Below are 27,842 nucleotides of genomic sequence, written 5' to 3'. Positions count from 1 at the left end.
CACCTGTCATCTCCTCCACAGATGCATCCTCTGGGCCTGTGCAACAACAACGACGAGGAGGACCTGTACGAGTACGGCTGGGTCGGCGTGGTGAAGCTGGAGCAGCCCGAGCTGGACCCCAGCTGTCTCACCGTGCTGGGGAAGGTAAAGAAACCAGCGCCTCCGACCACCGGGGGGGGGGGGTTGGATGATGTGATGCATTCAGGTGCCACTGTCGGTGAGTCATGCAATGAAATGAGAGAAAATGCTGATGTTCTGGGGATTGAAGGCTGTGCCTCTGATGAGGAGCTTCATGCTGAAGGATTGAAATACAGGGTACGCTTTATTTATTTATGTATATGCTGAAGTGATGATAATTGCTTTCAATATATATATTTATATATATGTCTATATATATATTTATATTCATGTCTATATATATTTATATATATATATATTCAATTCAATTTATTTGTAGAGCCCATTTTCTCAAATTACTAATTTGCCTCAGAGTGCTTTACAATCTGTACACATAGACGTCCCAGAACCTCACATTGGATCAGGAAAAACTCCCAAACAACCCTTCAGGGGGAAAAAGGGAAGAAACCTTCAGGAGAGCAACAGGATGGACAGGTGCAATAGATGTAATGTGTACAGAATGAATCATTACACACAAATTAAAACACAGTAACGACACAATCAATGAATATGACAGAGTGTATGAATAGTTGGTCGTAGGCATATTCCATGATCCAGACCTCGATGATCCATCAGGCAGATGGAGGTAGAGAGGAGGAGTGGGCGGAGTCTCAGCAGGGCCATGGCATAGTTGGTAGTCGGCATATTCCACGATCCATACCTCGATGACGTCTCACAGAGTCCATCGGGTAGTCAAAAGGACTCCGGGGAGGAAGCAGAGTTAGTAATGTGCAATAGAGAGATGAAACTTTATCCATAAGGAGAGAGAAAAGAGGAGATAGGTGCTCAGTGCATCCTAAAACGTCCCACAGCAGCCTATAAGCCTATAGCAGCATATCAAGGGGCTAGACCAGGTGAACCTGATTCAGCCCTAACTATAAGCTCTGTCAAAGAGGAAAGTCTTCAGTCTACTCTGAAATGAGGTGACTGTGTCTGCCTCCCGGACTGAAGGTGGAAGCTGGTTCCAAAAGAGAGGAGCTTGATAACTGAAGGCTCTGGCTCCCATCCTACTTTTTAAGACTCCAGGACAGGGGTCGAGAACCTATGGCTCTTCCGGTGATGGCATATGGCTCCCAGACAATTTTGAGTTTGAAAAAAAAAATCTCCGCCCACCCCCCTGTAATTTTCTCTATCGCGCCAGATTACAGCAGAAGTAATTTAAGGTCCCTTTCTTAAAGAGCACGTCTTTGTTCTTTTATTAAACTAAACATCTGTTATTGATCGTATCTACACAACAGCATGTCATTTCTGTCTACATGTCGCGTTAACACTTCTCGGCTCGCCGTCTTGCGCGCCGCAGAGCACCGATTCCCCCCCCCCCCCCCCCCCCGTAGCATCATGCAAGATTCAAGATTCAAGATTCAAGATGTTTTATTTGTCACATACACACACAGGGTGTGCAGTGAAATGAAAGTGGCAATGCTCAGCAGGAATGTGCAAGGGCAACAAGTACACACTATTTACAATAAAAAACAACACAATATTTACAGTAAGTGTGTGTGTGTGTGTGTGTGTGCCTAAGAGGGGCAGTTGTGTGGGTCTATGGGGGTCCTGGTGAGGTCGGAGTTCACAGTCCTGATGGCCTGAGGAAAGAAACTCCGCTCAGTCTCACTGTTCTTGCAGCGTGACTACGGAGGCGACTGCCTGACCGCAGCAGCTGAAACAGTCTGTTGTTGGGGTGGTGAGGATCCTTCATGATCCTGCCGGCTCTGGTTCTGCACCTCCTGGTGTACAAGTCCTGCAGGGTGGGGAGTGCGCTCAGCCGAACGCACTACTCTCTGCAGAGCCTTCCTGTCCTGAGCGGAGCAGTTGCCAAACCAGGCTGTGATGCTTCCTGTCAGGACGCTCTCTACAGCTCCAGAGTAGAAGGACTGAAGGATCCTCTGGGAAACTTTAAATTTCCTCAGCTGCCTGAGGTGGTAGAGGCGCTGCCTTGCCTTTCTCACCAGAGTGTCTGTGTTTGTTGACCATGTCAGATCCTCGGTGATGCGGACTCCCATATACCCGCTCACCCTCTCCACAGTAGTCCCCTTAATCCCCAGTGGTGAGTACGTCCTCTGTTGTTGTAACCTCCTAAAGTCCACAATCAGCTCCTTAGTTTTGGTGACATTCATGATGAGGCTGTTGTCCTGGCACCAGAGTGACAGATCAGCAACTTCCTCCAGGTAGGCCTTCTCGCCGTTGTCGGAGATCAGGCCCACCACCACTGTGTCATCCGCAAACTTGATGATGGTGTTGAGCTGAACCTGGCCACACAGTCATGTGTGTACAGGGAGTACAGTAGGGGCTGAGGACGCAACCCTGGGGGATCCTGTGTTCAGGGTGAGGGATTTGAGGTGTGTCTGCCCACCCTGACCACCTGTGGCCTGGCGGTCAGGAAGTCCAGGATCCAAGCACACAGGGGGTGTTCAGTCCCAGCTCAATCAGCTTGCCGGCCTGAGGGGACTATGGTGTTGAAAGCTGAACTATAATCAATGAACAGCAGTCTCACATAGCCCCCCTTCTGGCTGTCCAGATGAGAGAGTGTGGTGTGCAGTACCTGGGAGACAGCATCATCTGTGGATCTGTTTGGGCGATAAGCAAACTGCAGCGGGTCCATGGAGGAAGGGAGGAAGGCGCAGATGTAGTCCTTTATCAGCCTCTCAAAGCATTTCATGACCACCGAGGTGAGGGCCACCGGTCGGTAGTCATTCATACATGCTGGAGAAGCATTCTTGGGCACAGGGACCAGAAGTCGCATTCTTGGGCACAGGGACCAGAAGTCGCATTAAAAGCAAGATATATTTAATTTATTATATGTTAAAAATACTAAATGGCTCTCAATGAAATATATTTAGAAATATTTGGCTTTTATGGCTCTCCCAGTCAAAAAGGTTCCTGACCCCTGCTCTAGGAACTACAAGTAGCCCCACATTTAGTGAGCGTAGCTCTCTAGTGGGGCAATATGGTACTACAAGCTCCTTAAGATATGATGGTGCATCACCAATCAAGGCTTTGTAGGTTAATAGAAGAATTTTAAAGTGATTCTTGATTTTATAGGGAGCCAGAGCAGAGCAGCTAATGCAGGAGTGATGTGATCTCTTTTCTTAGTTTTAGTGAGAACACGAGCTGCAGCATTCTGGATCAACTGGAGGGACCTAAGAGACTTATTAGAGCAGCCTGATAATAAGGAGTTGCAGTAATCCAGTCTCCAAGTAATGAACGCGCGAACCAATTTTCTGCATCTTTTTGAGACAAGATGTGCCTGATTTTTGAAATATTACGTAGATGAACATAGACATATATATATATTTATATATATGTCTATATATATACTTATATATATATGTCTATATATGTATATATACACTACCGTTCAAAAGTTTGGGGTCATCCAGACAATTTCGTGTCTTCCATGAAAACTCACTTTTATTTATCAAATGAATTGAAAATTGAATAGAAAATATAGTCAAGACATTGACAAGGTTAGAAATAATGATTAATATTTGAAGTATTAATTTTGTTCTTCAAACTTCAAGCTCAAAGGAAGGCCAGTTGTATAGCTTATATCACCAGCATAACTGTTTTCAGCTGTGCTAACATAATTGCACAAGGGTTTTCTAATCAGATATTAGCCTTCTAAGGCGATTAGCAAACACAATGTACCATTAGAACACTGGAGTGATAGTTGATGGAAATGGGCCTCTATACACCTATGGAGATATTTCATTAGAAACCAGATGTTTCCACCTAGAATAGTCATTTACCACATTAACAATGTATAGTGTGTATTTTTGATTAATGTTATCTTCATTGAAAAAACAGTGCTTTTCTTTGAAAAATAAAGACATTTCTAAGTGACCCCAAACTTTTGAACGGTAGTGTATATATATATACAAACATATATATCTATATGTTTATATATATATATATTTATATATATGTATATATTTATATATATTTATATATATATACACATATATAAATATATATATATATGTATATTTATATATGTGTATATTTATTTATTTTTATATATATACATATATATATATATATATATATCTTTTGATCTCTTGGCTCCCAGAGACAATTAACGGAAGGACGATTTGGTTTTTAATTTTGTTTCTCACTTCCCATCGCCCGGCTGGGGGTGGGGGTGGAGGGTCGGGGGGGATGTAGCTGAGTTGAATCCCCTCCCTTGTCTCCCCCCCACCCTCTCTCCGAGTGGTGTTCTATCATGCTTTAATTAAGTGTTCCTCTTAATGGAATGTACCAACATTCCCCGGAGGTTTGGGGGGGGCGTCTCATTTATCCTGATGACAGAAAGAGAGCAGCCATTCCTAATTTCAGGAGGCCTCGTGCTCATGGTGCCTGGCTCACGCATACTTCTGCCCGAGACACTGAAAGACAGCCAAATTACATCGCTGTGTTCGGGGGGGGGGGGGGGTCGTTTTTAGGTGGCGCGCGCTCCGAAAGGGGAACTCCGCGGGTTTGTTGTCGGTTCCCGGGGAGGAGCGCCAGTGTGCACACAGCACGTGGAAACAGAAGCCGTTTCTCAATTCAAAGTCCACTGAGTACAGACTTGTGTTCTTTTGGAGTCTGGACTTGGGAGTCTGGTCTTGGGAGTCCAGACTCCGGAGAACGGGAGGACGGTCTTTCTGCGATTGGAACAGCGGCTTACTTGATGACGTCACCACATCAGCTGTTCTTGCTCCTGAGTTTACTCCAATTATTCACTGTGAATTATTTTTTACAGTCAAACAAAATATGACAACCCTGCTTTTTTCATTATTCTTTAAATATAATTATTTTATTTTGAATCGTGTGTGTGGATATATGTTTTTATATTTATTTATATACACACAATTCTAAATAAATTAATCATACATATATGATTGTATATATATATTGTGTAAAAAATAAATATATAAATATATAGTTTATAAATATTTAGATTATATATAAATATGTCTATATATATATTTATAATAAATTTGTTATATACATATTTTTATAGATATATATTTTTTTGTGTATATATAGCTATATTACACATGTAATTGCAAACAATTCGGTCAAAAGTACAAAGACAGCACTATAGTTCAACGTTAAAGTTTAATTAAAATATTAAGTTATGAATCTTAACCCTCAGTCAAACTGATGTAACGTTATCTGTGAATAAATAATAAGCTCTTTGTGCTCGTTAGATCCTCCAAACCGAATTATATCTCATGTTAAACCGCTACGGAGACGTCAGAGCCAGCGGAGCATTTAAAAAAGTCCTGCCGAGATCAGGCTGCTGTCAACGGCCACACAGCGCGCTGACCGCCCGGCGCTCCGGAGCTCAGTGGTCCAGCGAGCAGAACCTCAAATCTACGGCGCAGATCTTTATTAGGCTGAATCATAACAAATCGTCCACAGATTTGATTTTTAAACTACTAACTTCTCGCCTGAAAACATCCTAACATTACATTTCTGACTCAACAACAGTAGTATTTATAAAAAGTCAACTGTCAGTAGTTTATTTTCTCCTCCGCTATTGTTTCCGGTTGCTGGTGAAATGCATTCTGGGATATATGGTGGCCAGAGTACGCACAAGTCTCCTCTGATGCATCCTCCGGAAAGTGGGAGGATCAAGTCACATCCGGGTATTTTGACCGTGCTTTGCGAGAAGCGAACTTTGAATGTGAACATGTACCCGGGCTGCGACTGATGACGTTTCACGAGCCCACGAGAACACAAGTAGAGGAAAGTACGCACAAGTACGCATATTGAGAAACGCCGAAAGCCTTTTGTCCACTTGAAGTCTGTTTGAAGCCCGAGTTGCATTGTGGGTAATGGAGGCACCCGTGAAGAAGAATGAGCAGGGGTAAAAATAAATAAAAGGGGGGGCCAGACGGTGTTTACCCACCGCGGTCCACTTACTCTGCCCACCACCACCATGCCTGGTCGCTATGCCCACTTGCCCCGCCTCATGCTCGGCAAATCCCCCCAAGAGCCCAACAGGGTCTCGTCTGGTCAGTTTAGACTCCATTCACTCCAGGATCACGCAGAAAGAAAAAAGTAGAACAATTGTGTTTATGCCCCCCCCCCCTCCTAGAGGAAAAGGAAATATATACATAAAATAGAAACAAAGACTTTCTTCTTATTTTTTGGGGATTGTCCTCATTGATTGATCGGATTTATAATCAATATATATATATATATTTTTTAACTTAATGCTGCTTGGTGACTCCAGGGTTTGTTTATTGTTGGTTCACCCACCATCATCTCCTCAAGAAGCCCCCCCCCCCCCCGAGTAGAGGTGGGAGGTCCACGTTGGGTTTGTCACTTATTTCCGTGACGCCTCTTCACACACACGCACTGACATCTTTTAGCAGCTCCTCTGGAACATGAAATCATGCCACTGGCCCTCGGTGGTGGTGGTGGGGGGGGATATCTCATCTTCTAAGTGCCCCGCAGTGTCAGTCCGATGGCCTCGCGGGGCCTTTAGCTTGCGGCTTCTTTTCCCTCCCTTTCATCCTCCTCGGGCTCCCATGACATCATGGGGGGGGGGGGGGGAGTGAGGGGGGAGAGGGGGAGGGGGGCTTCTTGAGGAGATGATGGTGGGTGGTTGTGATTTGTGTCTCGCAGTCACAAATTTTTTTCTACGTGTGTGGGTATGCGTGTGTGTGTGTGTGCATGTGTGTGTGTGTGTGTGCGCGTGTGTGTGTGTGTGTGCGCGTGTGTGTGCCCCTGACCTCCGTTCGGTTCTACCTGAAGTCTTTTCCCTGACTCCTCCCAGAAAGTTTTCGCAGCTCAGGCGACCGTAGAAAAAGAAGAAGTGCATTCTGGGTAGAAAGTGGCCGCGTGTCTCTTTTCTACCGTGGAGCCAACAGCTGCTGCATCTCAGTGCTAAGTGGCTGCTGGACCGTGTCTGGCATCTCACAGAGTGTGTGTGTGTTTGTGTGTGCGTGTGTGTTGTTGGCGGGCCGATTCTCCGTCCTACACACCGGGGTGTGTGCTGCAGGTCGCCCCGGGGCCATGGCGGTGCCGGGTGGGTGTCAAGCCGCAGGGCGTGTTGTAGAGGAGCTTCAAGGCCGAGGACCGGCTGCTTTTTTTTGAGGGGGGGGGGGGAATTGCCAGTGTTTTTCTTTCCCCTCCAGAGTGTTTTGTTAAATTGCAGCGAAGCCACAGTGGCTTTCAGATTTTCTTTTGGGATTTTAATAACAGTCATCGCTGTCCCCCCTCCTCCCGCCTCACTTCCTTTCAGCTGGAGAACGGCAAATAGAAAAAGTTGATTATTATCTTTGAGGTTGTTTAAATGGACTATGAAGGAGGCTGAGGATGACGATGATGTCATCTCGCTCTTCTTCCTCATTTAATAACTTTGATGCTTCCAGAAAGTTTCTTTTTTAATTTGATGGCCTCACTTCCTCCTCATTTCATCTCCACACACACTCATCGTGAACCTGCAGGACATTCGCATCCACAGTATATTTCAGTATGTATATTTTCTATATATATATTTATTATATATATAGATATATGCACGGTGGTGTAGTGGCTAGCACTGTCGCCTCACAGCAAGAGGGCCGTGGGTTAAATTCCCGGTCTGGGCGGTCCTTCTGTGTGGAGTTTGCATGTTCTCCCCGTGGCAGCGTGGGTTCCCTCTGGGTTCCCTCTGGCTTCCTCCCACAGTCCAAAGACATGCAGTCAGGTTAATTGATGTCTAAATTGCCCATAGGTGTGAATGTGAGAGTGAATGGTTGTGTGTCTCTCTGTGAGCCCTGGATGGACTGGCGGCCTGTCCATTGTGTCCCCTGCCTTCGCCCTATGTCAGCTGGGATCGGCTCCAGCGCCCCGCGACCCTAATGAGGATGAAGCGGTATGGATGGATGGATGGATTTATTATTATATTTAAATATATATTCGATATATTTTTTTTGGAACAAACGTTAAATTAAAATGTAAAAAATGTGATTATATATTTTATTATATATATTGTATTTAATATATATATATATATATTTATTTATTACATTTAAATATATATTCTATTTTTGGGGGATCAAATGTTAAATCACAATGTAAAACATCTAAATATATATTTCATTTTGGATATCTTATTATATATATTATATATTATATAATATTTATATTTATATATTTATTATATTTAAATATATATTCTTTTTTGGGGGGGATCAAAATGTTAAATCAAAATGTTAAAAAATATATATATTTTATTAAGTATATTTTATTATATATTATATATATATAATATAGCCATGGTCACTGGAAAGCTCCTTGTGTCATGTGGCTTAAAGTGAGCCGTCCCTGGGCCGAATTACCCGGCTCTCAATGGGGGGGGGGATCTTATGATGAGGGAGTCCTCTCTCTCTCTCTCTCTCTCTCTCAGTTCACGCTGAGCGTCAGAGCGACAGGGTGTGCGTGTGAGGGCTGCGGAGCGTTGTCTGTGTGTTTCTCTCTTTTCTGTTCTTTCATAGTTGTGTGTATTTAGTTTATGTGGTTTATTAGTTGGGTTTCACAGTAGTTTAATTTGTTTGGTGATTAGTTGGGTTTTTCTCTGGGTGTCTTCCCGCTGCCGGTGCCTCACCGGGCTCGGGGCGAGGCGGAAATGTTTGCCCCGGTTCCCCCCCCCGCTGCTCACGAGGAGACACAGGATTAAAATCTCCGGTGACTCCTCGTGCAGCGTGGAGGAATTGGCTCGGGCAGTCGGGAAGAAAGTCGGGTTCAGCAGCGTGAAGTCCGCCGGCAAGATGAACGGCTCGGTCGTGATCTTCCTGGATCAGGTGGGGAAGGTGAGCCGAGTGGTAGAGGAGGGTCTCTCGGTGGGAGATTTGTTTGTGCAGGTGTTTCCGCTGGATCAGCCGTCCACCAGAGTCCTCGTTTCAAACGTCCCTCCGCTCATCTCCGATGAGTTTCTCAGCAGAGAGCTCTCCCGGCACGGAAAACTGGTCTCCCCGATGAGAGAGATCTCATCGGGGTTCAAGGAGAGCGAGATGAAGCACATCATGAGTCACCGTAGATCGGTTTATATGATACTCAACGACCGGAGCGCGGAGTTAAACCTGCGCTTCAGCGTCAGAGTAGATGATTTCAACTATAACGTCTACGCGTCTTCATCGGCGATGAAGTGCTTTCATTGCGGAGAGGAGGGGCACACCGCGAGGGTCTGCTCGAAGCGCGGCGACCCGGCGCCAGCTGGTCCGGGCGGCTCGGGTCCGTCCGGAGCGCCGCGTCGCGCTACACCAGCGTGGGGCGCCGCGAGTGCGGCGGCTGCCGCAGCTGCGGCAGCGGGGATTGCGACCGCGGCGTCTCTGAGAGGAGACGCTGCCGGAGCGCCGGCTGGCGCTGCGGCTGCGGAGCCGCCGATTCCAGCGGAGAGCGCGGCGAGCGGCGTCACTGCTGCTGTATCTGACACACATGTGGTGAGTATGAATGAGGGAGTGAGTGATGGGGGTGATGGTGGTGATGGTGGCGATGGGGGTAAGGGTGGCGAGGGTGGGGAAGAGGGTGGGGAGGCTGGACAGGGCAGTGAGAAGCAGGCTGTGGGTGGGGTCGGGAGCGACGAGAGGAAAGGGAAAAAAGGAAAAGCGGACCAAGAAAATGGAGGGGATGTGGGTGGATCTGCCAAGAGCAGTGGGGTAGAGGCTGTGGGTGAGGTGGGAAGTGGGGAGGAGGAAGGAAAACAAGAAAAAGAAGGGGAAAACAAACAAAAAAAGATTTAAAAAACAAAACAAAAAAATATTGGTGATGGTGGTGATGGTGGCACGGGCTTAGAGGTGGAAGTGGGAAGTGGGGTGGAGAATAATGAGGAAAGTGAAAAAGAGGAGGAAAAGGGAAAAAAAGATGAGGGCAATGGTGGTGAGAAGCCCATAGAGGGGGTAGGACAGGTGGGTGGAGTCGAAGAGGTGGAGGAGGACGGTGCAGGGGAGGAGGGGGCGGAGCAGGTAGAGATGGACGAGGAGGAAGCAGGGGGCAGAAAGGGGCCCCAAAAAGGAAAAAGAGCGGCCAGAGCGCCGGCAGCGAGGCCAAAGCCAGCAGGGTGGAGGGGAGGAGGAGCAGTCAGGGGGCGAGGCCGGTGGAGGATAGCAGTGATGAGGAGGGGTCAGAGGACAGCGACTCTCCTCTGATTTTAACAAATAGTCAGGAACAAAAGCTGTATACAGCCGACGAAATAAGTTTGTTTCTACATAAAACAAAAAACAACAAAAAAGTAGAGGTCAGGGATCACTTCCTGACCTCGTGGCTTTTGTACAGTCGTGCCACTTCCACATGAGAAAAAATAAATTAGACAAACAAGAGGTTTTTAGAATTAAAAAGTTTTTACCCAAAGTAAAGGAGTGCATCCAGCAGGGGGAGGTGGAGAGCTCCAATGTGTGTTTTAATTAATTTGTTGATTTTAAGTTTTATTTGTTTTTTAAGCTCTTTTCTTTTAATGAACACATTCAGAGTCGGAGTTTTAAACGTAAATGGAGCGAGGGACAGTAAGAAGAGAACATCAATTTATGAATTTAACAAGATGAAAGCCAACGATGTTCTCTTCTTACAAGAGACGCACAGCGACAGCACCAACGAGGCGGACTGGAGGAGGGAGTGGGGGGGGGAAGTCCTCCTGAGCCACAACACCAACCTCAGCGGAGGAGTGGGCTTCCTCTTCTCCAGGGCCTTCAGCCCGCGGTCACTGGAGGTCAGACACATCGTGGAGGGGAGGCTGTTCTTTGTGAAAGCACGGTTCGACCTTTTTAATGTTGTTTTAATTAATGTCTATGCTCCAACAACTGGGACAGAGAGGAAGCTGTTTTTATCCAAAGTTAATGATGTTTTAAATGACTGTGCCTCGGAGGATTTTGTATTCTTGGGGGGGGATTTTAACTGCACAGAGGATGATTTTAATGACAGAAACCACACAGAGCCACATCCAGCTTCACAGCAGGTGCTGAGGAGGCTGGTCCATTCTCATGGCCTGGTGGACGTGTGGAGAAGGATGCATCCGGACTGCCGACAGTACACATGGTCCCACGTTAGGGAGGGAAGGATCTCCTCAGCCAGGTTAGACCGTATTTATGTTTTTAAGCACCATTTTAATATTTTTAAAATGTGCAGCATTGTTCCGGCTGGTTTTACTGATCACTCTTTGGTTTTATGTCATGTTTTTATTAGGAATTTTTTACCCAGGAGCGCATATTGGCATTTTAATACAGTTTTAACTTTCGATAGGATTTTTAGGGAGGTGTTGTTTTATTTTTGGGGCATTTTTAGGCTGAGGAAGAGTGAGTTTAATAATCTTAGGCAGTGGTGGGACCGTGGTAAGGTAGAAATTAAGCTCCTTTGTCAGCAGCACACTTTCAACGTCACTTTCAACGTCACCAGATCTATGAAGGACCTGGAGACTGAGATAGTGGACCTAGAAAGTTTAAGCGAGTCCACAGGAGATCGAGGACATATTGAAGTCCTCAAAAGTAAAAAGGCGGCTCTCGCCGACCTGTTCGAAGTTAAAGTACAAGGCGCACTGGTCAGGTCCCGATTCGAGACCATCGCGGAGATGGACACTCCCTCTAGCTTCTTCTTCGGCCTGGAGAAGAGGAGTGGGCAGGGGCGAGTGATCCACTCACTGCTGACGGAAGCAGGGCAGCCGGTTGTGGAGCCAAGCCAGATCCGGAAGCGAGCGGTGGGGTTTTACTCCTCCCTTTATGCCACTGAGTATAGGGAGGAGGGAGAGTCGACGGAGGGGCTCTGTGGGGAGCTGCCTCAGGTCTCCGAGGAGACTAATGAGGAGCTCGACAGACCCATAACCCCCCAAGAGCTGAAAGCTGCCCTGCAGGCAATGCAGGGAGCGCGCCCGGAATCGACGGCCTCCCGCTGAATTTTACAAGAAATACTGGGATGTCCTCGGAGGGGACATCCTAGACGTCTTCAACGAGAGTCTGGCCTCTGGTTCCATGCCGATGTCCTGCCGGAGGGCAGTACTAACGCTACTGCCAAAAAAAGGAAACCCGCAGGACATCGGTAACTGGCGCCCTGTGTCTCTGCTGTGTGTGGATTACAAGCTTCTGTCCAGGGTCCTCGCCTCCAGGCTGAGGGGAGCTATGGAGCAGGTCCTCCATCGGGACCAGACCTACTGTGTGCCCGGCAGGTCCATGGTGGACAACGCCCACCTCATTCGGGACGTTTTGGAGGTCTCCAGCTCGTTGGGTATGGACACTGGTCTGATTTCTCTAGATCAGGAAAAGGCTTTTGACCGCGTTGAACACGGCTTCCTCTGGAAAGTTCTGGGGAAGTTTGGGTTCAGCGCTGGCTTCATAGCTAAGATCAAGGTGTTGTACAGTAATGTTGAGAGTGTGCTGAAGATAAATGGCAGGCTGTGTGCTCCTTTTAGAGTGGGTAGAGGGGTCCGGCAGGGCTGTGCTCTGTCCGGGATGCTCTACGCACTCTCCCTCGAGCCCTCCTCATTAAAATACGCTCTAGCCTACATGGTTTGGTTTTACCTGGTTTTAGTAAGAGAATGATTTTATCGGCATATGCCGACGACGTTGTTGTTTTTATTAAGAATCAAAATGATGTAAACCTTTTAAATCAAATAGTACATGATTTTAGCACGGCATCATCAGCGAGGGTGAACTGGAAGAAAAGCGAAGCCCTCGCTGTGGGGAGTGGCGTGACCTCCCGGTTCTTCCACAAAAGCTCATATGGAAAAAGGACGGTTTTAAATATTTAGGAATATATCTGGGGAAACCGAGCATGGTCCAGAAGAACTGGGAGGGCGTCACAGAGAAGATAGAGGGAAACTTTCCAAATGGAAGTGGCTGCTCCCCAGATGTCTTTTAAGGGTAGAGTACTGGTTTTAAACAATCTTATTGCATCCCAACTGTGGCACAGGTTGACCGTTTTAGACCCTCCCTCTGGCTTCTTAGCCAACATACAAAAGAAGATGGTGGATTTCTTTTGGGAGGGTCTACACTGGGTGCCACAGGGGGTGCTGTTTTAGCCAGAGAGGAGGGGGGACAGGGCCTTGTCCACCTGGCCAGCCGGACGGCCACTTTTAGATTACAGTTTGTTCAGAAGTTTTTAACGAGTCCGGGGTTTTTAGTGTGGCGAGACGTGGCCAGCTGCATCCTCAGACGTGCTGACAACCTGGGGCTGGATACTGCTCTGTTTTTAATAGACTCCAGCATTTTAAAGTTAAGTGGGCTGCCTCCTTTTTATCAGGGTGTTTTTAAGTCGTGGGCCCTTTTTAAGCACGAAAGGTGCCCACAGTCTGACTCTCTGTTCTGGTTGTTGAGAGAACCATTAATTTATAATGCAAAACTGGACATTAGCAGCAGCGTCACCCCTGGACTAACGGGGGCGCTGCTGCGAACAAAGACCCTTTCCCTGCAGCAGTTGGTGGATGCAGTGGGGCCGACGCTGAGCAACCCCCCGGCCCTGGGCTCCCTGCTGGGGATGCATTCCGACCGGGTGGCGAGGAGGCTCCTGGAGCTGTGGAGGCAGAGGCTGACCGGGTTGGAGAGGAGCCTCCTCAACGACTACAGCCAGCAGAGAGCAGAGCCGGACCCTGCAGACCCCTTCCCAAACATCTCCCTCAGCCCGGGGCTAGGGGGACTCACCGGCCCCCTGCTAAGAACGAGCCACCCAGAAAACTGCACACTGAACAAGGCAGACAAGAAGACTTTGTATTTTAACCTCGTGAAGAGTATCAACAGGTCCAGACTGTGCAACAGACCGCCCACTGTGTGGTCAGAGAGACTTGGGCATGGAGGCCCTGGCCCGCAGTGGGGGGTCCTATACAAGCCTCCCCTGAAGAAAAGGACCGCTGACCTCCAGTGGCGGATTTTACACGGTGCTGTCGCGTCCAACGCTTTTATTTCAGTCATTAATCCCGCTGTCCTGAGCCAGTGCCCCTTCTGTGACCTCCGGGAGACTATTTACCATGTTTTTAATGAGTGTAAGAGACTTTTGAGTTTCTTCGCTCTTTTAACATTGGTTTTTAGTCATTTTAATGTGGCTTTTACAGAGAAGGTTTTTATCATGGGAGCTGCCTACAAAAAGACGGAAAAAGAAAAATGGCAGCTCCTTAATTTTTTATCCGGCGAAGCCAAAATGGCCATATATTTGACAAGAAAGTCCCGGGTGGAAAACAGAGAGGGGCAGGAAGCCAGGGCAGTGTGGCTCTGCAACATCAGAGCCAGACTCTGGCTGGAGTTCAGATTTTATAAACACATTGGAGACCTGGATGCTTTTAAACAACGCTGGTGTTTTAAAGATATTGTTTGCTCTGTGGTGGAAGAGGAGCTGGAGTTTGCACCACTTTTTATGAGGTAAAACATGTTTTATTTGTTTTTAAAGTTTTGTTTTTTAGTTGTGGTGTTTTTTTATTTTATTTTTTTATTTTAATTTTAAACAACCTAATTTTTTTAAGCACTTTATTTTTAAGAAGCTATGTAAAAGCTGAGAAAATGTGAAATAAAGTGTTTTTCAAAAATCAAAAAATCTCTCTCTCTCTCTCTCTCTCTCTCTCTCCCAGTACCCGGCTGTTTGCCAAGGTCCGCAGGCCCCCTCAGAGATGCCCCCTCACACACACACACACACACACACACACAGACAGACACACATTTTGATAGCACAGTCCCTCTTGTATATTACCGGTTATGCAATGGGTGGTGAATGGCCGCCCGCATTGTGCGCTGAAGCAGAGACACAAACGGGGGGGGGGGGGGGGTCGCTGGTGGTTACTGGTCGCGGGAAGATGAGGTGAGGAAGAGGAGGCACACTGGTCAGAAACACATAGCGTCGTCTAGACGGGTTCTCCGGTTCTCTGCTGCGGTTCGTCTTCCTTTTTCTTCTTTTTTTCTTCTGTTGTTCACTCGGGGAAGTTTGTACCCTAAATTCTCTCTCATGCCTGGGAATCAGCGGGAAGTTTGTTTAACCAGAAGTCTCCCCCTCCCCCTCCTCATTGCACATGGACTAGTCCAGCGCAACATACGGGGGTCTTATATTTTATTCATATTATATTTTATGTTGCACTTTTTGTTGTTGTTGTTCGAATCTTTCATTCTCGATTCTTTCTTCCTCTTCGTCACAAGAATGTTAAAACGTGCATTTAGAAAACCACTGTTGCATAATCATCACCATCACCACAATCTTCATCATCATCACCTTCATCATCATCAACATGCTCATCACCATCATCTTCATCATCATGTGTTGAATCATCACCATCATCATCATCATCAACGTGCTCTATCATTCTGCATTAAAGGCTTCTGGTGAATTTGCATAATTAAAACAAATAATAAATACAACAACAACAACATCAACACAACTCACACATCTGTTGGTGTCCGTTAAAACTTTTTTCCAAATCTTTGCTGTTTTGTGAAATATATCAGCTAAACCATTTAAAGGGACAGTACATGATTAATTGAAGTGCACTGTGACTTAAACTCAAAGTTTAAGATTTGGACGCTTGTTTTTTATTTATTTCATTGTGGTAACGGGTCGGGGGGAGGCTGTGTCATGTCCTTCTAAATATATATATTTTTTAAGAGGGCCATTTTGCCCATCAGGCAAGTCGCTGCACCGTGTCGCCCAGAGGAGATTCTTCAGGAGGGAGATCTCCTCCAAGAGCCTCATGAGAGACTTCAATTATTAACTGAGAGAACATCAAAGAGGAAGACTAGCACAGTTACATGAGAGAGAGAGGGGGGTAGAAGGGGAGGGAGAAGGGGGAGAGAGGAGGGAGAGAGTGGGGGGGAGAGGGGATAGCTCTTCTTGCCTCTCTCTTTCCTCCCTCCTTCTCCTCTTCCCTACCTCCTTCTCCTCTCCTTGTCTCTCTTTCCTCCCTCCTTCTCCTCTTCCCTACCTCCTTCTCCTCTCCTTGCCTCCTCACTAATTTGTTAATCTATCACAGATTAAGCTTGTCTTTGTCGTACGAGAACGGGTTCTAGTTCAGATAAAGACCCCCCACACACACACACGCGCACACACACACACACACACACACACACACACTGGATTCAGCAGGAGACAGTTGTCTTCCTTTTTTCATTCCTTCAGATGGAGACTTCACAGACCTCAGAAGATCCATTTCTCTTTTTCTTTTTCACCTTTTGTTCTTCTGTCTCCTGAGCGCGACTTCTCACACGCGCAGGCGCATTAATGCACCGTCAGCTCCTGTCACGCGCATATGCAGCCATCACGCTTCTTTTTAGTTGTTGTTGTTTGTTGTTTGTTGCGTAATGCAGTGCAGGTTCACGTTGAGTATGACATCAGTGGCTTGTTTACTTCTGCCGGGACTCCTTTTTTCCCCCTCGTTTCCCAACTTTCATTCGGGCAGAGAGCTCCCTCTGGTGGCCGGCATGTGAACGTGCGGTTGACGTTTGTTCTTGTTGTTGTTCTTATTGTTCTTCTTCTTTTGTATAATATATGTTTTTCTAACTGTGTATTCTTCTGTGTGCAGGCGAGGAGAGCCGTGCAGCGGGGCGCCACCGCCGTCATCTTCGACGTGTCGGAGAACCCGGATGCCATCGACCAGGTTGGTGCAGACTGTTTGGCTGTGTCTACTACCGGACACTTGAGCACTTGGAGCACTGACTTTCAGTGCTTAGGGCGCCACACTGACAAAACCAGCAGAATTCAGTGCACTGAAAGTACCCGGATGGCGCACTGCAAACGGGCAAAAGATGCAGTGTCAAACGATGGACACTACTGGCCCTAAACGGGCGCCATCTTGGCTCCGTAGCGGAAGAGGAGGAGCCCTTTCGCCAGCTTTTCATTTTATTTCTAAAACAATGGCGGACGAGATGGCTACGGTAGCACAAGCGGTCGACCACGGAGACTCCTGCCGCGATTGTGGAGGTATCACAGTTTCCACATGGGGTGGAGAAAGGGGTAAACAAGGGACACAAAGAGGGCAAGAAGTGCATTCATTTTGTCAGTTTAAGTTTCGCGGGTATCGCAAGCAGATTTGCGTACGTCACTCCCGGCTTAATTTTGCGGGTGCCGTGAACAGATTTGCGTCCGTCACTTCCGCCAAGTGGTTAACCTAAGTGTTCCATTTGATACAGCACTTATCAGACGGAGTGCACTACAGATGTCAGTGCACTGTATTGCAGTGCACTTCGTAAAGTGTCCGGTCGTAGACACAGCCTTGGTCTCCTCACTCTTGGAGGAGCAGTGCGCATGCGCCTCTCACACGGGACTGAAAATGGATATCCGAGGGTTCAGCTTTCACTCGAGTGGCCAACAACTCTTGTTAAGCCCATAATTGCACAGGTAGCACACATCACCTCAACCCACGCCCTCGGCAGACACTCTGTGAATGTGTCTGCGACTGCATGTTTTTTTTGGGGGGGGGGGGGGGCAGTACATTCATCGGCGCGCGCATCCTACGTTCAAAGAGACACAAAGTTGGGCCTTTTGTCGCAAGAATTCTCCCGCGGTATTCACCCCGCACCCAGGTCTGGACCTGCAGCTTTATTTGGTGTGTGTGTGTGTGTGTGTGTGTGGAGGGGGGGTCGGGGGGGGTTGCTTCTCTGCCGCTGAGTCGTAAAGCGCCTCGCTGAGAGATAAAAGGGAGAGCGCTCGCACAGAGCGACCACATGAAAGGCGGTGCGAGGGCGGCTGTGTTCAAATTCCCCCGAGAGGCTTTTCCAGTCAGAGCGGCAGAGACACGACCCACAAGGCCGAGGGGCAAAGGGGGAGGAGCCTAGCGAGAATTGAGCTTTCGTGAAGTTATGCACTCCACCTTGTTGTTGTTGTATTTATACTCGTGGCTCCTCTTGGGTTTTGGTTTTGGGAAAGAAGTTGAGTTTCACTTTCTTCAAACGGTGATACAATAAAGTTTATTTTTGTTCTTAAAATGGACTTTCTTCTTCTTCCTCCTCCGGATGCCGTTGTTGTTCGTCAGAGATGTCGACTCGACAGATGAAGGGGGGGGGGGGGGGATAAATTCCAAAGAGCAGACAAGTCGAGTGACTGAAAAGCTAGGGTGACCAGATTTGAGTTTGTGAAAAAGAGGACACTTCGTCTCGGGGGGGGGGGGGGGGGGTATAGACTGAAATAATATCGGCATCATAATTATTATAACTATGAGGATTTTGTTTATTATTTATTTTATTTAGTTGCCTATTTTGTGGAGCCCCTCAGGACTTGGTGTCCTACGCACAGCGCGTAGTGCGCGTTATGGGAGCGTCGGCGCTGGTTGTAGTGTACAGCATGCCGCACAAACAACAATGAACTAGTGGAGGCGGCAAGGTGCTCCGTGTTGCCAGATTGGAAATGGTGACGTATCGTACCAAAGGCTCAACATGGTTGTATTTGGAGGATAATTATCGTGTATCTGGCAACCCTGAGATCGGTCGACCAATGACTGTTCTCTATACCGTCAGAGCTCGCGCAAGAAGGTGGAACGTAAGGGAGATACCATTTCCAAAACTTGTAAGGGGTAAATAGTAGTTTGTGAAAGACCCAGAGAAACACAAATATCCGACGAAGCAAAATCCCGGACGTTTTTGGAATCCCTGCCGGATGCATTTTTTAGGTCTCAAAAAGAAGACATGTCCGGGGAAAACCGGACGTTTGGTCACCCTAGAAAAGCGGGAACACGCCCTCCTCTACTGGCAAACGGTGACCGCAGCTCCATGTCTGGAGCCTAGAGGTCATTTCCTCTCGAGAGGTCACGCCTTGTCTTGTTTCACGTCTCATGAACAACGCTGTACAGACTTTATATCATTCGGAGGACTCTGCGTCACTGCTTGTGGTTTCATCTCCATATTTCAAGGTACGGCGCGGTTGCGTTTTGGCAAAGTTGGAACGTGATTCCACTAGGGGGCGCCACCCGCCTCGAACCAGGAGGCGCTGAGATCTACCTGATGCTCCACGGGACATTCTATTCTATAGAAGCTCGGGAACTCACTTTTGTGTGTGTGTGTGTGTGTGTGTGTGTGTGTGTGTGTGTGTGTGTGTGTGTGTGTGTGTGTGTGTGTGTGTGTGTGTGTGTGTGTGTGTGTGTGTGTGTGTGTGTGTGTGTGTGTGTGTGTGTGTGTGTGTGTGTGTGTGTGTGTGTGTGTGTGTCAGCCACCGTAGTTGGAGAAGTTTCAGTTGGATGTAATCCCTAACCTCGCCACTAGGTGTCGGTTAAATCCTTCAACCATGAATGTTACATTTTTAAAGAGATACTCCACTGGTTTTAGTTTTGTACATCCATTTAAGTTGTTTTTTGGGGGGGAAGGGGGGCTCACAAGTATATATTAAGAAGCATATAACAAAATATAAAAATAACAGATATTCTGCTCAATCTAACCAGAACAAAAATACCCTCAGAGATCCTAGACTTCCCACAATGCCACATGTTTTCCTTGACCCCTCTCCCCCTCTCCCCCTCAGCTCAACCAGCTGGGCGAGGACCCTCTGAAGCGGCCGGTGGTTTACGTGAAGGGCAACGACGCCGTGAAGCTCATGAACATCGTCAACAAGCAGAAAGTGGCTCGCGCTCGCATCCAGCACCGCCCGCCGAGGGTGAGCCTCCACCCGCTGTGTGTGTGTGTCTGTGTGTGTGTGTGTGTGAGACTAATCTAAGGCATATGGGAGGACCCCAAGCACCGAACACTTTTTTTTTAGACGTGAAGACAAACGAAAAAGTCCATCTGTGAAATGTGACCCTATTCCTTTCTTCTCCACTGCCCTCGAGGCCGAGGACCTTCTTCTTCTTCTTCTTCTTCTTGTTACTTGTTCTTCTTCTTGTTCCTCCTCCTTCTTCTTCTTTTTGTTCTTCTTTCTTCTTTTTGTTGTTGTTCTTCTTCTTCTTCGTCTTCATCTTTCGTCTTCTTGTTACTTGTTCTTCTTCTTCTTCTTGTTCCTCCTCCTTGTTCTTCTTCTTCTTTTTGTTCTTCTTTCTTCTTTTTGTTGTTCTTCTTCTTCTTCTTCTGCAGGAGATTGATATCAGCCATTCAAAGAGGTGTTTGTTTGCTCTGAATATTTGATAAGAGGAGCCGAGCATACTCTGAGGTCAAATAACTTGACATAATGAAAAGCTCCGAGAGAAAGGACGGGTCCGCTAAGAGGCGTGTTTCTCTCTCTCTTTTTTTCTCTCTTTCTTTCTCTCTCTTTTACTGATATAGAATAAAACAATCTAGGCTATTCTCAATGAGGTCACCGCCCCCTTAAAGGGGAGGTCGGGGTGCTTCATAGTCGGTGTGTTACGGATGAAGGTCCGCGCGCCCCCTGGGGGAGATAAGGAGTACTGACGCAGGAGTAATGCACCTCTAGAAAACATATTTTAGACGCCTGAAAGACTTTATCTATTTTTGTTTAGCTGGAGGTGAAAGCTCGATGCTGTTTTCGGGTCGTAGATACGTTTATTATTATAATTATTATTATCATCATTAATATTATTATTATTATCATTATTAATGTTATTATTATCATCATCATTAATATTATTATCATTATTAATATTATTATTTTCATCATTAATATTAATATCATCATTATTAATATTAATATTATTATTATTATAACAAACATAGAACAATAATGAACAGTCCAGGATAAGACGCACTAGAACAGTAAATGCGGTCAGAAGAACACAAGATACACACAATGTGAAGCTACAGCACATTAAAAGTAATGCATACTATTAAAAGTAAGTAATACAAATAAACAAGAGTAATACATTTAAGATAAAGCAGTGAAGATATTCTAAATATTAAAAAAAAATTCAACTGCTTTCCTTTTGTTTCTCCAGCAGCCTCTTTTCTTTTTTAACAAATCGTCTTCCGGAGATTATTTGACAAAATATGTATCGTTTCTGCCCCTCCCCTCTCCCCCTCCCCCCCTTCTCCACAGCAGCCTACGGAGTATTTCGACATGGGCATCTTCCTGGCGTTCTTCGTGGTCGTGTCGCTCGTCTGCCTCGTCCTGCTCATCAAGATCAAGCTCAAGCAGAGGAGGAGCCAGGTCAGTGGTCTGCTCGCCATGGGGGGGGGGGGGGGCTCTGACACAGGAACACACACAGACGATGCAAACCCTCGCTTGTTGCTGTTGTTTTTGTTGTTCCGGGCGTTGGGCAGTAGCGCCGCTGCTGTTGATTGATTTCCTCTTGGCGGAGGTGTGTGTGTGTGTGTGTGTGTGTGTGTGTGTGTGTGTGTGTGTGTGTGTGTGTGTGTGTGTGTGTGTGTGTGTGTGTGTGTGTGTGTGTGTGTGTGTGTGTGTGTGTGTGTGTGTGTGAAGCCTTCATGGCGCTTCCTCTCCGGTCTCACTGTAAACAATAGGAACTTCTGGGTTCAATGAAGGTGGATTACGAACTGGAAGGACTGCTGTGGTGCGTGGCGCGTGGCTCAAGGGTTCCTGTTGTTGTTGTTGACCCTCTTCTCCCCCCCCCCCCCCCCCACACACACACACACAGAGCTCGATGAACAGAATGGCCATCCAGGCGTTGGAGAAGATGGAGACGAGGAAGTTCAAGGCCAAGGGGAAGGTGCAGCGCGAGAGCGGAGGCTCTGATTCGCTGAGCAGCAGCTCCACCGCCGACTGCGCCATCTGTCTGGAGCGCTACGTCGACGGGGAGGTGAGCGGCCAGCCGGCACCTGTTGCTTCAGTTAGTTACATTTAATGATGACAAACTACAGACATTCGGCCTCGATTGTTCGACGTGTCCGTGTGTACGGGAATTATTGCGAAATTCCTTTTTAACGGCAGCTGCTGGATGACGTGGAGTATCGACAGCTCTGGAGCGCTGAGGTTATGTTATGAAAAGTGCTATTTGTATTATTATTAAAGTGTCATGGCCATATTACCACTGATTCAACAATACAAGTGAGTATCACTTGTATTGTTGAATCAGTGGTAATATTTCTGTTTAAAAAAGAATACAAGAAATAAAAGTAAAAATGATAAATAACATAAAAATACTATTTACATCCCAGACATCCGCAGCTCGCTTGCATTTTCTTCCTTATTATTATTATTATTATTATTATTATTATTACTCTTCTACTTTTGTTTAAAGTAATGTACAAATAGTTTGAGGGTAGAGAGTTGACAACGAGCCGAGGCGTTTTGTTTGTGGCGTGATGTGAAGGGAGTTTCTTTTGTCTCTGGTCTCTGGTCTCTAGTTTCTAGTCTCTAGTTTCTAGTCTCTGGTCTCTAGTTTCTAGTTTCTGCTCTCTGGTCTCTAGTCTCTAGTTTCTAGTCTCTAGTTTCTGCTCTCTGGTCTCTGGTCTCTAGTCTCTAGTTTCTGGTCTCTAGTTTCTGGTCTCTAGTCTCTAGTTTCTGGTCTCTAGTTTCTAGTCTCTAGTTTCTGATCTATAGTTTCTAGTCTCCGGTCTCTGGTTCCTAGTATCCGGTCTCTACTTTCTGGTCTCTAGTTTCTAGTCTCTAGTCTCTGGTCTCTAGTTTCTGGTCTCTAGTTTCTAGTCTCTAGTTTCTGGTCTCTAGTTTCTAGTTTCTGCTCTCTGGTCTCTAGTCTCTAGTTTCTAGTCTCTAGTTTCGGGTCTCTAGTTTCTGGTCTCTAGTTTCTGGTCTCTAGTTTCTAGTCTCTAGTTTCTGGTCTCTAGTTTCTAGTCTCTAGTTTCTGATCTATAGTTTCTAGTCTCTGGTCTCTGGTTCCTAGTATCCGGTCTCTACTTTCTGGTCTCTAGTTTCTAGTCTCTGGTCTCTAGTTTCTGGTCTCTAGTTTCTAGTCTCTGGTCTCTAGTTTCTAGTCTCTAGTTTCTGGTCTCTAGTTTCTAGTCTCTAGTTTCTGGTCTCTAGTTTCTAGTTTCTAGTTTCTGGTCTCTAGTTTCTAGTCTCTAGTTTCTGGTCTCTAGTTTCTAGTTTCTAGTCTCTGGTCTCTGGTCTCTGGTCTCTGGTTTCTAGTCTCTGGTCTCTGGTTTCTAGTTTCTGGTGTCTAGTTTCTGGGCGGCGGTAGGAACCTGATGAGGGTTCACCGGGGTCGCCCTGATGACGGTTCTCTGCCCCCTTGTGGACATTCAGTCGACCCTCCTTCTCTCTTTGTTGTTCCTCATCTCCAGTTTGAGTTCTGAGCCGTGACAGCAACCAACATAGTATGAAAAAAAGGTAAAATATGCCTGAAAATGTAATTATAATGTAGCTTATAATGAATAATAAGTCACAGAATATTAAAATAACTTAATAATTAAAGGTAATCATAGCTCAGTGTCACGTATCAACTTGTATCATATGTTTCACAAAAATACTTTTAATGCATTAAAATCATCGCGCTCCACTTTATTTCCTCTTTAAATTACATCGATGAACAGTTAATAAAATAATAAAATAAAACGTCTCAAACATTTGACATTTTAAACAGATCCATCGTGATCGTCTCTGTTCCTGAAGACTTATCGATACGTCGCCTCCTCGTCTCGTTCTAAGCTGCTGGTTGTTCATAGTGGAGTCTGACCTTTTGACCCCCCCCCCAACAGGAGATGCGTGTGATCCCCTGTGCTCACAGGTTTCATAAGAAGTGTGTCGACCCCTGGCTGCTGCAGCACCACACCTGCCCCCACTGCCGGCACAACATCATCGGTGAGTCGGTGCTCGGCCACAGGAAGTGGTCTCTGGTTCTGGTCTCTGGTCTCTAGATTCTGGTTTCTGGGCTCTGGTCTCTAGATTTTTGATTCTGGTCTCTGATTCTGGTTCTGGGTCTGGTTCTAGTTCTGGTCTCTGGTATATAGTCTCTGGTTTCTGGTCTCTGGGTCTGGTTCTAGATTCTGGTTTCTGGTTCTGGTCTCTAGATTCTGGTTCTGGTCTCTGGTTCTGGTCTCTAGATTCTGGTCTTTGGTCTCTAGATTCTGGTTCTGGGTCTGGTCTCTGGTTTCTGGTCTCTAGATTCTGGTTTCTAGTTCTGGTCCTTGGTTCTGGTCTCTGGTTTCTAGTTCTGGTCTCTGGTATATAGTCTCTGGTTTCTGGTCTCTGGGTCTGGTTCTAGATTCTGGTTTCTGGTTCTGGTCTCTAGATTCTGGTTCTGGTCTCTGGTTCTGGTCTCTAGATTCTGGTCTTTGGTCTCTAGATTCTGGTTCTGGGTCTGGTCTCTGGTTTCTGGTCTCTAGATTCTGGTTTCTAGTTCTGGTCCTTGGTTCTGGTCTCTGGTTTCTAGTTCTGGTCTCTGGTTCTGGTCTCTAGTTCTGGTCTCTGGTTCTGGTCTCTGGTTCTGACTCTTCCTTGTTTCTCCTTCTCAGAGCAGAAGAAGGGGAACCCCAGCCCGGAGTGCATGGACCCCGGCAACCTGGCGCACGGCCGCCAGCGTGTGGTGCTGCCGGTCCATTACCCCGGCCGGGTGCACCGCGCCGGCCAGGTGACGGCCTACCCCACCCGGACCAGCATGGACCCCCACGGCAACCCCATCACCATGCTCACCATGGACCAGCACGCGGCGGATCCGCAGGTCCTGTACCCGCCCCAATCGGCGTCCGCCTTCCTCCGGAGCTACCACCCGGCGCTCCACCTGGACCACGCGCTCAACCCCCACCACTGCGGCCTGGAGCACCGCGGCCCCCCCGCCTACCCGGCGCCGCCGCACCACGCGGCTTTCAAGCGGCCCAAGTTCCAGGGACGCAGCTTTTCCCGCGCCGCCTGCTTCTCGCAGTACGAGACGATGTACCAGCACTACTACTTCCAGGGATTGACTTTCCCCCAACCGCCGGGCGGCGATGCCGGCCAAGGGCCCGCCGGCGCCGGGCAGCTTGGCGTCGGGGCCCACAAGGGCCACCACGGCCGGGCCTTCCAGCAGGGTCTGCTGTACCCTACGGTGGTCCACATGGCTCCCGCCTCTTCGTCGCGGATCGCCGGCGGCGACGGCGCTTCCGGCCTGAGCTGCTACCACGGCCACCGCTCGGCGTGCAGCGGCTACCTCGCCGACTGCCCCGGCAGCGACAGCAGCAGCAGCAGCTCGGGCCAGTGCCGCTGCTCCTCCAGCGACTCCATGCTGGACTGCACCGAGGTCAGCAACCAGGGCGTCTACGGCAGCTGCTCCACCTTCCGCAGCTCGCTGAGCAGCGACTACGACCCGTACGTCTACCGGAGTAAGAGCCCGTGTCGGGGCTCCGCTGGGGAGGCGGCGGCGGCTCTCACCGCAGTTCCCGCCGAGGAACCGTCGCCGTCCCCCGGCTGCCTCCAGCTGCCTCCGAGGGCGTCGGGGTTCAGCTCGGGGGACCGCCTCTCCAACTGCAGCAGTCGCTCATCACTGGAACACAGGGACAATGGCAACACGAGCACTACCTCAGGCCGGGGGGGGAAAGGGGCCCTGGAGGAGTCGGGGGACCCTGGGGGGGCGGCGGCCTGCAGGTGTTGCTTCGAGGCGCTGCCTCCCAGCGTGGAGTGCAACAGAGGGCAGGACTCGGACCACGTGGGGCCGATGGCCACGGGGCGCTTCCACCGGGCGGTTGACTTTCAGAGCTCCGCCTCCAAGAACTACTTTGCCCCCGAGCGCCTCATGCGGCCGTCCTCGGAGCAGGCGAGCTACGAAGGGCTGCCCTGCTGCTTCTACAAGGAGATGAAGGCTCACCGGGCGGCGGCGGCGGCGGCGGGCCGCTACGTCGAGGACTACGCCATCAACGTGCAGTACGCACACGCCGACTCGGAGGCCTGCTGCGAACCCAACCAGAGGATACCCATAATCCCCGAGGACACGGACTGTGAACTGGGCGCGGCGGCGGAGACCCCGAGCGGTCTGCCGCCCGGCGGTGTCGCGGCGGAGGCCGATGTGCGGACACGGGAGGGTTGCTTCGCCTCGGGGGCGTCGGGAGGTCAGGCAGCGCACCCTCAGGAGGAGGCAGCGGCGCCGGTCGAGGCAGCGGTGGCCCGGGATTTGTTTTCCGCGAGCGCCGCCGCATCGGGAAGCAGCACTTCGCAGACGATGGGGGTCCGGGTCTGTGAACTTGAAGGGACTTGAGAGTCTGTGTTTGGTAGCCGCCGATCAGCCATTGAAACCCTCAGCTGCCTCGTCTCACCTCTTCTCTCCGAGCGCTGAATGTTAGCATCTTCGATTTGTGTGGATTTCTACTGAGACAGCGTATCACGGTCATTCCTGTGGGGGCCGCCAGTGTCTTCAGGCACCAAGCGGTACTGCACGCGTGGATGGAAGGTTGTCAACTGAACCTTTTGTTGTTGTTTTTTTTTAAGTAGGTCGTGACAGGCTGCCGGTACTTCGGCGCTACTCAGCGTGGGGCCCATTTCTTGTGAGAATTGTTTTTAAAATATTTTTATCAAGAAAAAAAAAAAGATATCTCTAATACTCCCGTCTTTTTTAGATTTCTTTTTCTTTTTCTACCCCCCCCCCCCCCCCCCCAAAAAAACTTTTAATTCACAAACATCTACATGTATGCACACATGAACACTGACTGCCTATAAATTCTCAACCACACACTCTAATGGGTTGTATGGACTTAGCTACACCACAACAGAAAGACATGATTGTTTTTTTATTTTATTTTATTTTTAAAGCAGGGAAATGGGTCTTTCTAAAGGTGTCTGTGACTCTGAGGAGAAGAAGCTATACATATATAGATATATTTATATATATCTATATATATACATACAGTATATATAGATATATATATGTATATATATTACAGAAGAAGAAAAAATGCATAGAAATGTGAATGCAAGGCTGACACTGGTCTATTCAATGTAATACAGAATTTGTTTTATGCATTGCATTTCTGTCCAGAGGGAAAGCTGACGGTGTCTCGGGGTCACTACATTTCTCCTCTAAAAAGTGTTTTCTTCTTTTTGTTGCTGTCATACACCCAATTGTTCCTCAATGAGGCATTCTCTAAGAAATATCTAGAACACAATAATAATAATAAAGGTTCAAGCATGTAAAGGCCAAAGGAAAGTAGCTGGTAAAGACTCATATTTCATATTTCATAAGGTTTTCTTATTGTACTGTGACTTCTTTTTTTTTAACGATCACAGCGTATCCGTTTGAATCATATCGTGCTGTAAATAATACACAATGCTTTTTTTTCATTCATGCCTTTCTGTTTGTCCTGCAGACTGTTGTTATACTGTTTCTATGAAATATTCACATTCTGAAATAACAATATTTATAAGTTAACCCAGTGCTGTAATCAAGTGAGAATCTAATCTTGCCTTTTGCATAGAGAGATCTGTACCTTACTGCAAATATAACATTTTGGGGTACTTGAGTCACTATTTAATTTTTTTAATTGTTTCTAGCACTTAAGAAGATTTTTAAAAAATGTGTAAGAAAATTAATATTTTTTAATTTTTTAAGAATATAATTATTTTTTCCGTAATTTTACCATTTTACAAATGTTTAAACAAAAAAGAAAAAGGAACGAAAAAGAGGCTAGAAATCAATCCGTGTATATTTCTGTACCTGTATAGCAAAACACATTTCATGAATGGAAATATGTTCTCTGAATATTTATTTACTAATATATTTATCTTTGAAGCCATGTCTGATGTTCAGTGTATGAACATTTGAGTTATTGGGTTGCTTTTTATTTTTTGAGAAAAAAAATCACTAACATGACTTTGTATATACATGGTAATTGCACACAAGACGATTAAATCTTCTCTGACCAAAAAACTGATTTAAAAAAACTTTAGTACCATACAGTTTTGTAATTAAAGTGTACAAAGATCTGTAAAATATACAGTTTTATTCAAGTAACTCATGTTGTCGTCTCTTTTTCTTGTTATGGCTA

The 27,842-nt window shown here is 47.2% G+C and overlaps 1 protein-coding gene across 3 annotated transcripts; it reads left to right on the top strand.

Annotated features, from left to right (window-relative positions):
• Positions 1 to 27,808, top strand: znrf3 (zinc and ring finger 3). 3 transcript variants are annotated; one of them, XM_056418899.1, is made up of 7 exons: positions 1 to 144; positions 16,625 to 16,699; positions 19,552 to 19,683; positions 21,016 to 21,123; positions 21,572 to 21,733; positions 23,592 to 23,694; positions 24,348 to 27,808. In XM_056418899.1, the coding sequence occupies exons 1-7, from the start codon at positions 22 to 24 to the stop codon at positions 26,057 to 26,059; spliced, it is 2,415 nt and encodes an 804-aa protein (XP_056274874.1). In that variant the 5' UTR covers positions 1 to 21; the 3' UTR covers positions 26,060 to 27,808. The 3 variants fall into 3 exon arrangements, with proteins under 3 accessions (XP_056274874.1, XP_056274873.1, XP_056274875.1); XM_056418898.1 differs by having other exon boundaries at positions 21,013 to 21,123; XM_056418900.1 differs by lacking the exon at positions 1 to 144 and adding an exon at positions 12,033 to 12,360 and having other exon boundaries at positions 21,013 to 21,123.
• The last annotated feature ends 34 nt before the right edge of the window (positions 27,809 to 27,842 follow it).

The sequence above is a fragment of the Pseudoliparis swirei genome, chromosome 7 (assembly GCF_029220125.1).
Source record: "Pseudoliparis swirei isolate HS2019 ecotype Mariana Trench chromosome 7, NWPU_hadal_v1, whole genome shotgun sequence".
Lineage (NCBI taxonomy): Eukaryota > Metazoa > Chordata > Actinopteri > Perciformes > Liparidae > Pseudoliparis > Pseudoliparis swirei.
The sequence above is the reverse complement of the archived record's forward strand: the minus strand, read 5'-3'. Positions and strand labels throughout refer to the sequence as shown.